Consider the following 14,855-nt stretch of genomic DNA (forward strand, 5'->3'; position numbering starts at 1 on the left):
GGAGACACAGAATCTGAAGCTGGCTCCGGCCTCCGAGCTGTCAGCACAGAGGCCAACATGGGGCTCAAACCCACAAACTATGACATCATGACCTAAGCCAGAGTCGGATGCTTAACTGACTGAGTCACCCAAGCGCCCCGGTCTTCTCACCTTCTAAGCCTGGATGCTGAGAATTTTTCTTTCTGTTTAGGAAACCACTAGTCTGATGCCTGTCATCTCTTCACCATAATTTTAAAGCCCAGTTATCTTTTAAGATCCCGTTTCCTTTAGGAAGAATTCCCAAGGAAGTTACCTACCTCTGAATGTCTATAAAACTGATTATCAGTCATTCTTGTTTTTAAATTTGGTCACATATTTCCATGGGATATGCTTTAGACTCTAACTCCAACCTTTTTAAAATCAAGTTTTCCATGTGTTTACATCATGGAGTTCTGATTCTATTAGAAGGTCCTTGAGGGCAGAGAACATGTCTTATACCTTTCAGCTTTCATGTCTGCAGTCAACAATGTATAGAATGGTTCTATACTCAGCATGTACTGTTATGTATGAATGTATGTATGATGTGTGTGTGTGTGTATGAATGAATGGAAGAATTCTAGCCTGGAGGAATCTTGCATTTTCTGACTGAATTTCAAAATATTCTATCCAAAGGTAGCCCAAAATACTGGGCTAAGAACATACTTCCTCAAGTGCAGCATGCGTTCATAGTTTCTGGGACCCTGCAGCACTCAGATGGAGAGGAGACCTCTGTCTGAGTCCTCCCTAATAGTACCAAAAAATGACCCCATTGGAGGTTTCCTGGCAAGCAAGGCACATTGAGTGATCTGCCTCAACCATTTGTGTATAATACCTGTTGAAAGAAATAGTCTTGGGAAGCAGCTTTACCTATATTGAAAGGTAGGGAGAGCAGCATCTCCAGTGTCTCCAGTTTCAGGGCACAAAAGACGCTCACATTGTGTGCTTCAGGGACTGAAAAAGGCAAGCTGATAGAAACGTTGTACAGTTCTGTCACATTATTTTGAGATTTCTTCATGACAGTATCATACTTAGTAGTTGAATTCTCAGTGTTTAGCTGAAAATACATCTCCTTAGGTTCTGGGTAACCTTGTATAGATGAGCAGGTCAAATTTATGATGCCAGAATTTTCTGTTCTATTAGAAGTTACTGTTATTTCAGGTTGACTGAAGTTAGCTGAAAGCAGAATAAAGAGACAAAAAAAAAAAAAAAAGAAATCAGTCTAAATTTAGATGTGTCTAGAAGACAACTGCAAATAACGCTCTGATCTGGGAACTCACTGGGGGCACATCTGGGAGCCTCCAGGTGTGTAAATTGTGGGCCTCAGTCCATGGTGAGAGCTTCATAATGACCCCACATGTATTTTTCAAGAATAGAGTTTTGGACTATGCTTACTACCAGCTTACCCAAATCAGGGGGGTACTCTCTGAGTGAAAGGAGGGCTGAAATTGAGTCACCAAAGATTCACAATGAGGCCATTGTGCTGGAGAGTGGAGTCTTGGGAAGGAGAACTGGTGTGACTTTAGAACTCAGCCGTCTCGTGGGGTACGTTCCAGCTTGCCAGACTAAGGAGGCAGAAAGGGATTGACACCAGCCGAGTTTATGGTGCTGGCATACTCTGGGCCATATCTTCCAGAACCCCAAGCAAGATAGTGGTAAGTGAGTGGATGGGGATTTTGGATTTAGAAATTCAGAATATTGGTTTTGGGCATAACTGTCAAGTTTTCTACATCATGTACAAGATGAAGGTCGAACCCAGCCATTTTTAGGGAAAATATATGATCTTGATAAACACAGAGATTCCCCTGCCTTGGTTTGCCATTCAGATTCCTGTGGCCATTGAGGATCACTGGCACCTAGCCCCTTCTGCCAGCCAGATCCCTGTTCTTCTTCAGTAGTCACTGGGTAGCTTTCAGGTTCTACATACTAATTTATAATTTAGTAGATTGCCTTTAACAGTGATTTGCATGTCATCTTTGTAAGTTTTGCTGTAAGTACCCTGTTTTTGTAAGTTTTGTAAGTACCCTGCCTATACTTTATGGAGTCTGTAGAAAGTGGGTTGCCATGGTGCTACCTACTTCGCCCTCCTTAACAATATCTGTGGAATCACAGGTTGGAAAAATGATTGTGTCCCACCTAAAACACACCATGTTTCTCAATGGTATCTGGCCATACTTTAAAAACATTGATTTAGCATGTGTACAAAATGTTCCAAAAGTCCTGCAGCCTACTTTAAATCACATAAAGCTTAAAGGGAGCAACTCATCATTCTATTTCTACTTTGCCTTTGCTTTAACTCTGTGTTTTCAAAATCAGTGTTGATCTGCCTTTTCCAGTTTCATTAAAAATTAATCTGAATCTAGTAATCTCACACCTGGGTATCTAACTGAGAGAAATGAAAACTTAACATTCACACAAAAACTTGTATATGTTTACAGAAGCTCTATTTATAATAGACCCAAAACAACTGTAATAGACTGAAAACAACCCAATGTCTTGCCATACACTGAGTGGATAAAATATAATACTCCTCAGCAATAGCAAGCAACAGGCTTTTGATACATGCAACAATTTAGATGAGTCTCAAAGGCATTATGTTGAAAAAAAGAAGCCAATCTTAAAAGGTTATGTACTATGTGGCTCCATTTAAGTGACGTTTTCAAAAGTTAAGACTGTAGGATGCAAAACAGGAGTTATGCATATGGAGAGGATATGATAATAAAGTGATACAGCATGAGGAAAAATTTTTAGGGTGACAAAAATGTTTTATATCCTATTTGTAGTGGTGGTTACATAAATCTATACATATGTCAAAATCAACAGAGCTATGCATCAAAATAAAATAATTAATTTTACTGTATTATAATAAAAAAAACTGTAGTGATATGTAGACTTTTCAGGGCCTGGAAAAAAAGAGGAGCTGAATTGTCACTTTTGGGGATTATGTGTTCTGGGTTATTTCCCTTCGTCAACCAGGCTCTTGGTTGGTCAGCAAACAACTCATAAGTGACCTCCAGGTGGTTGAAGAAAAAACCCAGATCAATCAGCTATTACCTTTGCTAGTTGCTCTAGGCAAAGATTTAGTTGGTGAGAAATCTTGGACCAAAGGAAAAAATGAACATAAAAGAAATCTGAGGCCTATATAGCTTTGTAAACTTAGTAATGGCCAAATTACCCATGGTTTTCCCTTGGCCACATTAACTTTGTTCAGTTAGCTCTATTTTGCCCCCAAAGCAGATTCTTGGTGATCCTTCAGAAGCAATCTATAAAAAGTACAAGGACTTTCAGTTCCCTATTACCAAACCTTGCCTTCCCTTCAAATGGACTTCCCAGAAATGGCTGGCCCCTGCCTTCTCTCTCCAGGTACCACCCCCACCCCTCTCACCTCCCCAACCCTACCCCCTGCAACATTTCTCTGTTCATTGCAGTCTCATCTGAGAAGGTCAGGGATCTGAACATGCCCTTGATTACATACCAAGCACTGATAGGTCAGAACTCATTTGGTGCATGGGAACTAGTCCTTTGGGCCCTTTATAATGAATGAAACAGTGATATGTGCCCTTGTCCTTGATCTGAACATTGTGGAGTCTCAGGGTCCAGTTGTCCTTGTCAAAGCTTGTACGGCCCTTATATTTGAGATGAACATTTTGAGGGTTCTCTTTGCCTCTGAATATCTCATACAGAACCAGCTTATCCTGGTCCTGCCAAAATACTACCAGCTCATCCAGGCTTATGTTTTGAGAGTTTGTAAAATGGCATGGCAGTTCTCCAGTCTTGTTGAAATATGCTTGACTCTTCATGGAAGAAACACCTAAAAAAGGAAAGGTGGAGATTGGAGAAGGTGAAGCAAGAAGGAAAAAGAAAAAACAACTCCATTTATCTTTATACAATACCCAGATGCTATCTCACCAGTACAGATACTAAAGAACTAGATATTAAACTCTGGAATGTGCAATATACTGGCATCTGGAGAATGGGACCTTTGTTCTCTCTCACTCCACTGCTAACTAAAGTGGGCTTTGTGCAAACTGCAACCACTATGAAATGCACTTTCCTTATCAGTTTAATGAAGGGGTGGACTAAGTGTTCCAAGAATCTTTCAAGTACTATGGTTCTGTGAATTTAAATCCCAAGACAGGGAAAACCAGCAGAGTTAGATAATACATTTACATTCATCCATCTATTAACCTTCCTGTAACCTGAATATTGATTCTCTTCATTGTAGCTGTTACAAGGTCCATTACTTCTATGCCATCACCAAAAGTTCTCCCTTCCCTTCCCTATCCGCTTATCCCTTGGCCTGCTATAGTTGAAAGATTTCTGATAATGGCAACAAATTTGATACTCCCTCCCTTTCATTATGCCTTGATAGTTGGGTATTACATTAATATCTTTGAAATTCAAACAGTTCCCTTTGTAGAGCTTCCCTCATGAATACTGCTTTCCATGGCCAGCTCGCCCAAGGATATAAAGCAGTTTGGAAATGACACGGTCAACCAAAGCCTCTATTTTCAGTGACCTCCCTAAGCTCTTTCAGGGATCAGAAGGAGAACTGTGCCAATATGATGGTTGTTTTGGGTTTGTGGTGGTCAAAAACCATTTAAGGTACATGAATAAAATCCTGGAAATGAATCATAGATGAGAAGGTGAGGATGTGCCTTTGGAGTACTGGGGAAACCCCAGGTACGAGAAACTTGCTCTTCCCCATATGCGTTGCCACTGGAAATTTTTACAACCCCTGGAGGACATGCTGGGAAAGTTCAGATAAAGGCTTTCACCCCTAAGGACATAGTGAAGTGTGGAAGGGATGTGGGCCACCTAACTCCTTAAATGTGATTGATTATAGGGTTTTTGTAGGACTTGTTCTGAGTCACAGAATTACGTATGAGTTGGCCAAGAAATTAAGTAGTAGTGGGTGAGAAGTGCAGGGTTAGTGGGAAATGAAATGCTGTTTCTTAGTTAATACAAAGTTAAATACCACCCTGGGGAGAATGTTAGGGTGGGTTTTGAATAAAGCTTCATCATTCAAGACTTCAGTGAAGAGATGTTGACATTAAGCTGGAAAGGAGAGCAGGTTGGTGAGAGAGACGAGAGGAGTTTCGTTTGAGGTGTTCTTTGAGGGTGGTGGGAGAAATTGAATTGATCTGATCAGTGGGTTCCTCTTCTAAGAGGGAGTAGGACATATAACAGTGACATGCACTTGGCAAAATTGAACTATTCAAAGTGTGGCCCAGTGAGAACACATAATCAAGAGGGTTGGGTGGTCTTGCACTCTAAGGGAAGAGGACTCTGGGCACTCTTGAGAGTTAGCACAAGTTCAAATCACTGACTGTTGCATTGTGCTCACTAGAACCCTGTAAAACACTTGGCAAGTATAAAATGCAACATCTGTATGGGATGTGTTCCCATATTGGAGGGTGGTGAGAAAATTTACCTGAGTACCTGGAACTGTGAAAGGGGAACCTAAGGAAGATTTACTTACAATTTACAGCAATTGCCTTACAAGGCAATCCGAGGGCTCCTGCTACTTCTTTGCTAAACTCTGAATGATAATGTAAGAGTGCCACCTGCTGTAAAAGCTTCTAGTAGCTATATCTCTGGGGAAACTCATTCTGGTTTTATCGCTAATTTACCATATATATATATATATATATATATATATATATATATAGAGCAGATGACGTAAAGGCGAAACCAAACTCATAGTTGAAAATTCTACCAGTTAATGGTCAACATTAAATTATTGCTTAGTGGTCAACTGTGTCTTCTGGGCTTGGAAATGACTTCAACTTTGGCTTCTTCTTTTTGTCTTCTTTGTCTATGACTGTTTCTCTGCAGAACCTCTCTCTCCTTCCTACTCACTCTTTCCACTCACAGATCAGTCTAAATTCTCTGACTCAGGTCCCACACCCCTCCTCCCAAAGATTATAAGGGCTTTTCCTTCCACCCATCTGACTGCCCCAATCCTCAACTACCAATCAAAAGTGAAAGGCATGGGCATCACTAGGGGACTGGACAGAAATGTGAAATCTCTGCCCCACCCCCACCACCAGACCTACTGAGTCAGAATCTTCATTTTAACAACAGCTCAGTTTGAGAAGCTGCAAGAGAGGATCTCTACCTCTGTCTTTGGAGTAGAACAAAGAAGATAGTGATAGGAACAATTTATTCCTATTTGTCCCTCCTCCCTTTCCCCTCACTCTAGGGTAGAAATCACTCTGAGGCCCATCTTGAGTGGAACTGAAAGTATTTCACAATTTACATTCCAAGTTCCTCACCAACCACTGGCTTACATGACATCACTCAGAGCTACACAGCTAATTCCCTCTCTGACAATGTGGGGAACATTTAGCTCAAGATCTATTTTTCCTAAGTGGCTTTAGGCCTCCCCTGTTATGACTCCACACCTTAGGTCACCCAGTTACTGGACTCATTGAGACTCCACTGGTGGTTAAGCATTGAGATTCTCTCCCTTGACCAGCATCTAGGTAACAGAAAAGGTCTGGGTCTAGTTATCACTAATTTCTATGATGATGTCAGGAGCTAGGCACACAAGAATCCATCTAGACACCTCCCTGATCAAGTAGAGAAGTTTGTTTCAAAGGATACTTGAGGACTTCCTTAACAGTATAATGTTTAAAAGTTACACAAAACTGTAGTGTTATGACCTTGTGAGGTCTCCGACCACACCTGGGACTTTAGTCTTTCCAGGCCACTACCCCAAATGCATGTCTTATACATTCAAGGTCCATCTTCTTCTCATGTTACTATACTTATTTATACTCATAAATTTTTCTTCTTTTACTAAACTTCCTCCAAAGCTTTACCAAGCCCCCTGGAAATCTCATTCCATTGTAATAAACTCCTCTACATCTTCAATCTCTTCATCAAATATTTCCCCCAAGGTTGTGCTTTCACTGGAATCTGGCCTACCTGAAGGCCACCCTTTGTCCCCAGCTACTGCTTGTTTTAGCACACTTCGAGAGGACCTTGAGGAACACCCTTCCCCTTTTGAGGTGTTCACCTCTCTCACTGCTGTTACTACTAATCACTTGTCATTACTTCTTTGCTCACTGAGGATTTTGGCAGTAGATGCAAGATCCTTCTTTCCAACCAGTTATTACTATCGATTTGAATGATTTCAGTATGGATAAGTTCACCAACAGCCTTGCTTCAAGTTTCTTTGGTCTTTTCCACTTCAAAGATCTTCATCCACAGGCTATTTCAGCAGCACCTCTCCCATGACATAACCCTGAACCTTTTCACCAAGAACATCTCTGCTCCTAGAATCCTAAACCTCAATGTAATTATCTCTGTCCACGATATATCTTCCTCCAACATTTGCTCCTGACTACTCCACCTAAGTTTGTTCTCTGACTTCATCAATACCTCAGCTCTATCCAGTTTAGACCCTGTAGTGTGGTGCTTACCAAAGACCTCTCTACAATGATAGAAATGTTCTATATTTGTGCTGACCAACGTGACAGTCACCAGCCACTATAGCCATTGAGCACTTGATATGTAGCTAGTGTGACTGAGAAAATGAATTTTTAATCTTATTTAATTTTAATTAATTTAGTATTTTTTATTATTATTTTAGAGAGAAAGAGGAGCTCATGTGGAGCAGGGGAGAGAGGTGGAGGGAGAGAGAGAGAATCTCAAGCAGTCTCCTACTACGCAGTGCAGAGCCTGACGTGGGGCTTGATCCCATGACACTGGGATCATGATCTGACCCAAAATCAAGAGTCAGATGCTTAGCTGACTGAGCCACCCAGGTGTCCCTAATTTTAATTAATTTAAATATAAATAGCCGTATATGGCTAGCGGCTATCATATTAGATGATAGTATATCTTTCCAATCATTCTTTTGCCAATAAACTTGCCCCGCTGTACAGAATTCATCCTAAGAACATTTAATTTTTGATCTATATACCTGTTCTTACAACTAAATAATTAAGCAGTACCAGGGAAATTACTCAATTATTCAGACTGATGACATTACAAATCTGTAGTCTCCCGTCTCACTTAATTTGTTCTCTGGGCTGATTACCCTACTTACTCTCCCTCATAGCAGTTACTTCAGCAGTTTCCTTCGCTACTGCTTTTAGTTTCTTTTTCTCTTATAGTCAGACTCTCTGAAAGAGTAAGCAGCAATTGCTGCCTCCACCCCCAGGCTCTGTCCCCCACCTCTCTGCCAAAACTTCCCTCACAGAGGTTGTCAGTGATTTCCCACCAATGCCAAATTCAGAGCTCTTTCAGACCTCATGTTATATGACCACACTGTTGAATGTCACTGTGTTGACCATATCTCCTTCTGGAAACTCTCATCTTTCCCATTCTCTGACCTCCTGGTCAGTTTTCTATGATCACTCTTTAAATGCTGATTATCTCAAGTGCCTGTTCTTGATCTTCTCCTTACTCTTTACTCTCTATGTTTTTTCTTCTCTACCCCCCTGGATTCTTTTCTTCTCTATTGCCCTGTCAAGTATAAGCTAATAATTCATAGATGCTTTTCTTCAGCCAGTCACTTTTATTAGAGTTCCAGATATCCATATTCAACTACCTGCTGAATACTGCTATTTATATAGCAACAGATACTCTCTTCCTCCCCTGTAAATGTTCTTGTCCTCTACCTCATTGAATGGTTCCTATATACCATATATATACATATATATATATATATACATATATATATATAACATAATATCTATATGTTTTATAAAGTTATAAAAATATGTTATATGTTTTATAAAATATTATCTATGAAAATATATGAAGCATTGTATAACGTACAATGGAAAACACATCATTATACATTAAAAAACCCCTGCTCCTTTGAAGTACAAGCCATCAGAATATACCATCCATGACCCCTCATGGCTGCTGTTACCTGTCTTCTTCCTAAGTGCCCCTTTTTCACTGAAGATCTGAGCATCCGGCTTGCTATAGTTATCTTCTCCTATCTTCTCCTTCACTGCCCCTGGCCAGGTGATTTCAGCTTCATGAACACAGTGTCGGGCCTCCCACTTTCTTGTCCTCTTTCTGTCCAATGGTGTTGTTGTTCACGCAACCCCAGCCATCTCCTCCCTGGACCAGACCCCAGACCAAAATTCTACCTCTATATCTCCTAAAAGCTCTCAATATCAAGCACCTCACCTTATTATCACCACTTCCTGTCTTTTCACTTCATTCCTTCTACTACCACCACTCCATCAATTCTTCTGCCTCACTGAGATAGATTGTGAATTGGAACATTACTCACTGAGTTTGCAGATACTCCCCTAGGCCAAGCCTCCATTCCATCTCCACTGGGATAATTGCAATTGCCTCCTAATTGATCTCCCCACTTTCATCCTTGCCCCCACATCTAGTTATTTAAGCCCAAATAATCCTTTAAAAGTGTATCTCAGGGGCGCCTGGGTGGCTTGGTCGGTTAAGCGTCCGACTTCGGCTCAGGTCATGATCTCACAGACCATGAGTTCGAGCCCCGCGTCAGGCTCTGTGCTGACAGCTCAGAGCCTGGAGCCTGTTTCAGATTCTGTGTCTCCCTCTTTCTCTGTCCCTCCCCTGTTCATGCTCTGTCTCTCTCTGTCTCAAGAATAAATAAACGTTAAAAAAATTAAAAAAAAGTGTATCTCAGATAATATAATTCTTCTGTTCAGAAGTCTCTGATGACTTCCTACAACACTGAAAATTAAATCCATATCCTTTCACATCACCCTGAGAACTAAATCCAAAATCCATCCCATGGTCTATAAGGTCTCATATAATCTGGCCCTTGGTACCTTTCAAACCTCTTTCTCTCACTTAGCTCTAGCCACACTGGCTCCCTTGCTATTCCTCCAAAGGCAGGCACACTCTATCTCAAGGCCTTTTCTCGTATTGATCCCTCTGCCTAGAAGTCTCTTCCTCCATACAGTCTCATAGTTATTTCTTCACTTCATTAAGTCTCCCATAAAATGCTACCACCTAGGGAGATTTCTCTGACCATTCTATTGAAGATAGCATCCTTGCCACTCCCTATTCCTTATACTGACTTATTTTTTATCAGAGTAGTTATCATGCCCTGACATGATGTGGTATGTTGGTTATTGTCTGTCTCTTCTGAGGAATCCATCTCCTAGTTTAAAAACCTATGTGTGATTTTTTTTAAGTCCTCATCCTAAAGAATTACAAAGGTTTTACCTAGAAGGCTTCATGGGGAAGAATTGTCCTTCCCACACCAGACTTAGTGCACAGCCCATGCACAGCAATCTCTGATAGGAACTGTAGTCAAAACTCAAGATCTGTGGCCAGTCATGCTCATTCAAAAATTTACATTAATAGCCTGGACACCTTCATTCCTCGATTCCTTTGAGTTCTTGAGCAGAGGCCTTCAGAAGCCTTTCCTGAGGTCTCCTAATGTTGGGGAAGAGGAAGAGCCTTGAAGACACTTTTCTTCATGCTGACTCAGTATGTCCAACCCAAGCACTTCCCTTCATCTTTCTTCCCCACCCCAACCTCAGGGTCCAAAACACTGTTGGAGCCTTTTGTTCTGGGCTCCCTCAACAATGAGAAGACCTCCTGGCTGTGCTGATCTACCTGACCCTTGGTTAGCATGCTGTACAGAAAGAGAAAGAAGTAAAAATGTGGAAGAACAGATTGAATCATGAACAGTTAGTGTGAGAAGCTCTAGAGTTTCTCAAAGAAGAGAGAATGGAGGAATGGTACGTAAACAATAGTTGAAGAGATAAAGATTGTGAATATTCAAGTTGAGAAGAACTTGGGTCCTCCGATTTAAAATACATTCTAAGTATCAAGTAAGATAAATGAAAATAAGTTCACACCTAGAAATGTTGTGGTTAAACTGCTAAACTTAAAGCATAAAATATTTTTTCAAACTTATAAACTCATTCTTTAAAAACTGAAGAAAGAAAACCTAAATGACAATTAGATTGAAATGTCCTTAGCAACCAAAGAAGACAGTGAGGTCATAACTTCTAAATGGGTAACACACACACACACACACACTAAATTTTAACTCCAATTCAATGGATTAATGCAATTTCAAAAATTATGAAAATGAAAATAATTTAGAAACTTTAGAAAGTATGTATGAAACAATATTTAGTAAATGTGAGAGATTCTTATATATATTGTGATCATAACTGTATGTAACTGTTTTTACTGTCTTATCTGTTGCTTTATAGTAAACACCAGAAAAGTGATTTTTAAATGGGGAAAGGAGTTGAATGCTTTTTAATAGACACATATATAAGAAGAAGGAATTAAAGAAAGTGAAAATGAAACCAAGAATGGGTAAATATTCTTAGAGGGTGTTAAAAGTGTTTTTATACCTTTGAAACTATGGCCCTGGAACTTGGCCCTATGGCCTGACAATATAAGAGGGGGTCACTTCTGTTGAATAGATTGGCTCTAGAAGTAAAATGTTGCTTATATAGTAAGGGCTACTAAGTGTTTGTTTTTGTTTCCATAAATTACAACAGTCCCATGGGGGCCAAAATTCAGAGTTACATATTCTGAAAATGGTATTAAGATCTCTCACAAAGTAAAAATAAGCCATAATATCTCAAACTTTTAACTCCTTTCTGAAGGAGTCTGTCTACCATTGAAGCCTCTGTGTTCCCTATTCAAATTGAGCACATGGGTCCTCAGATCAAAAGTGCACTGTAAGTACCAAGCAAGATAAATGAAAATAAATCCACACCTAGAGAAATTCTCTTTTCCCAGTTTTATTCTTGCTTCTAAACAACCCTACACTTATCCTATTCAGTGACCATCTCCCACTAAATTATCATGGCTGACAGCCCATACTCTTTATTTTTCACAGAGTGTGAGCAGGGGAGGGGCAGAGAGAGAGGGAGACACAGAATCTGAAGCAGGCTCCAGGCTCTGAGGTGTTAGCACAGAGCCCAACACGGGGCTCAAACCCACAAGCTGTGAGATCATGACCTGAGCTGAAGTTGGACACTTAACCAACTGAGCCATCCAGGTGCCCTTTTTTTCACTTTAAAGAGAGAGAGAGTGAGTGGGGGAGAGAGGCAGAAGGAGAGGAGAGAGAGAGAGAGAGCAAGAGAGAGAGAGAGAAAGAGAGAGGGAGAGAGAGAGAATCCTAAGCAGGACCCACACTCAGCTCAGAGCCCAATATGAGGCTTGATTCCATGACCCTGGGATCATGACCTGAGCTGAAATCAAGAGTTGGAAGACCAATGAACTGAGCCACCCAGGCGCCCCCCAGCCCATACTCTTTGGAACTTACTAAACACTCTACTAAAATGATGAATTACTTTTGGGATAAGATACTACCTACTGGGTTGCATGAATGTATTTCAAAAGACCCTGAAACAGTAGCTTAACATGGAATGACCCCAATAGGACAACTATTAGGCTTCACGACAATTCTTTGGGAATTTTGCAATTAAGTCTGAAGTATCTGCTCACCTCTAGGTAGTGATTTTAGTGACCACTATCAACAGTAGCAGGAAATAGGAGTGAAAGTAACCACATATATAAACATAATCTCCATGCAACCATCCGCCGGGAACCTGCAAAAATCTGGGGGAAAACAGTGGACCTTTCCATAAGATGTGGAATAAGGGTTTGACCCAATTTTATGTAAATTTTAAAGTGAAAAAAGACTTTCAGTTATACTCCGGGTACATTCATTGAGCCAGAGGTATTGATCAAAAGAAATGGGAAGCACTACCAGACAATAAGAGAGCCATCAACAAGAGTCAAACAAGAAAGAAATTTCCTTCTGATGTGTGAGCTACTGATTTTCCAAATACCACTCTGGCTCCAGCTTTAAAGAGTTACAGAGGCACTGGGACAGCAGCAAACAGAACTTGACAGTTAAATGTGTCTCTCCAAGTGGCACCTAGAAATTCCCTTAGCTTTATAAATACAAAGCACAAATTGTAACCTAATTCTGCAAGGCCCTCCTTCCCTTTTCAGTCTTAAACTCTCATCCAGTTTTCATCTGAAGGGCAGAGGTGGCCACTATAATGTCTAATTTCCACAACTAGGGGAAGACACAAAAGATATGGGGGAGAGGAAAAACAAAATTATTTTGCTGCACTGCTTTATCTCTGCCATCAAATAAATCATTCAACCCTGCATTTTTGCTGCAGATTAACTGGGCCAACTGCATCTCCTTTCTTCCCTTGGATCCCTGCCTATGGCCGGGTCAATGCTCACCAACTCAGTAAGCAGAGATGTGTCCTGAGAAGAAAGACAGATAAAATTCAGTTGATTCTTCCCCTTCTTTAAAAAAGAATGATATCTGTTTTGTTGTTGTTCTTCTTTTTGTTGTTTTTAATAGCATGTGAAGCATTGACAATGCTACATTCTAATTCTAATCCGGTACCACCATTTTCCTATCCCAATATTGCAATTTTTATTGCCAAATATATAGCTTATACTTTTATTTTTTATTTTTTTTATACTTTTAATGCCATAAAACTTAAGCAGTTACCATTTGGGGGGGTATTTTTAAGGTTTCAATACTGGTAATTCTCTTTTCTGAGGTTAAGAAGTGTCCAGGCAGTTTCAAAGTTAAAACAAGGGCAAAAGTGACACCTGGACTCAGTTTTGATAGGGTTTCTCAGCTTTATTCTCACTTTCAGTGTGCAGAATCAGAAAGTTTAGGGGAAAATGGTATCTCAGTTCAGATTTTTCTAAAAATTTGTTTCTAAGCCATTTTTCTTCATTTTTCCCCCACGTCATAAGAGCTGGGCTGGCCACTGTAATGAGAAGGGCGGGGGCCCCAAGCATTAGAGACAGCTGAGGTGTTGGCTATAGGGAAGGTGGAGGACGTGCTGGTGGGGATCTTGTGACCTTGGCTGAGACATAAGTGACCTTACCCAACAAAGTTGTTTGTATCTTCAAGGAACAAATCCTACCACTTATGAACAGTTCATGAGCAACAGTTAGGAGAGGAAGCATAATGTCAAGGTTAAGTGAATAGATGCTGAATCTACACTGTGGGGTATGAATCTAAGCTCTGCCACTTATACCTATGTTGGTCTTAGACAAATTACTTAACCTCTCTGGGCTCTTTTCTACATCTATAAAATGGTGAATCAAAATAAGACCTAAAGCAGCAAATTATTGTGATGTTCAAATGAGTTATTATTTATAAAATGCTTATAACAGTACCTGGCACAAAGTAAGTGCTACATCTAAGTATTTGTCAAGTAAATAAAATAGGAAGTAGAATGGGAAGGGCTTCCTGCTGGATAATGTTCTCCAGAGACTTGTCTTAGCCCCTTTCTCTCTTACTCTTGCTCACATATACCTTATGCCTCCCCAAGAGCTAAAGTTAGCAGGTTATTGGCCCTGGATCGTAGAAGCTTCTGTTCTCGCCTAAACCAGTGAAGTGGTCAGTTAGCACATCTATAGACCTCATACTCATGGACTCAACAAGCTCCAAGGTGCTAAGTAGAAAACAGAAATCACAAAAGGCCTGTCCCAGCTAGCATCAATCTGAGGGATCATCTCTCCCTAGAACCTTGACTCCTCATCACAGACAGCAGGCATGAGGCCAATGGCCATGGGCCTGGTGTGCAGCCCTCTGGAGGAGGTGAACTCACCAGCATGCTGGTTACTGAGGGGCAGCCTGCCTCCTGCTATGGCCACGCTTGGGCTCAGCTCACCCTCCCTTCCTGCCCCACATCAGAACTGGGATGGTTTCTCTCTTGGTGCTGAGGGTGTGGAAAATGAGCAGCAGGAAGGGGCGGGAGAGGAGAAACTAAAGGCACCCAGTGACAGGGTGTGCGGCAGGAACCTCGATCAATCCCAGTTTATAGATGAAGAAACTGAAACTCAGAGAGGAGCAGCAA

The 14,855-nt window shown here is 40.8% G+C and overlaps 1 protein-coding gene across 4 annotated transcripts in view; it reads right to left on the reverse strand.

Moving 5' to 3' along the window:
* Positions 1 to 14,855, reverse strand: part of CD86 (CD86 molecule) — a 68,358-nt gene that overhangs the window by 15,010 nt on the left and 38,493 nt on the right. For all 4 annotated transcript variants that reach the window (XM_030329329.2, XM_030329327.1, XM_030329331.1 and 1 more), the window contains exons 3-4: positions 3,491 to 3,826; positions 886 to 1,191 (exon numbers count right to left, since the gene is read on the reverse strand). In XM_030329329.2, the coding sequence (XP_030185189.1) occupies positions 886 to 1,191; positions 3,491 to 3,826 (642 nt within the window). The remainder of the gene's footprint in view (positions 1 to 885; positions 1,192 to 3,490; positions 3,827 to 14,855) is intronic.

The sequence above is a fragment of the Lynx canadensis genome, chromosome C2 (genome assembly GCF_007474595.2).
Source record: "Lynx canadensis isolate LIC74 chromosome C2, mLynCan4.pri.v2, whole genome shotgun sequence".
Taxonomy (NCBI): domain Eukaryota; kingdom Metazoa; phylum Chordata; class Mammalia; order Carnivora; family Felidae; genus Lynx; species Lynx canadensis.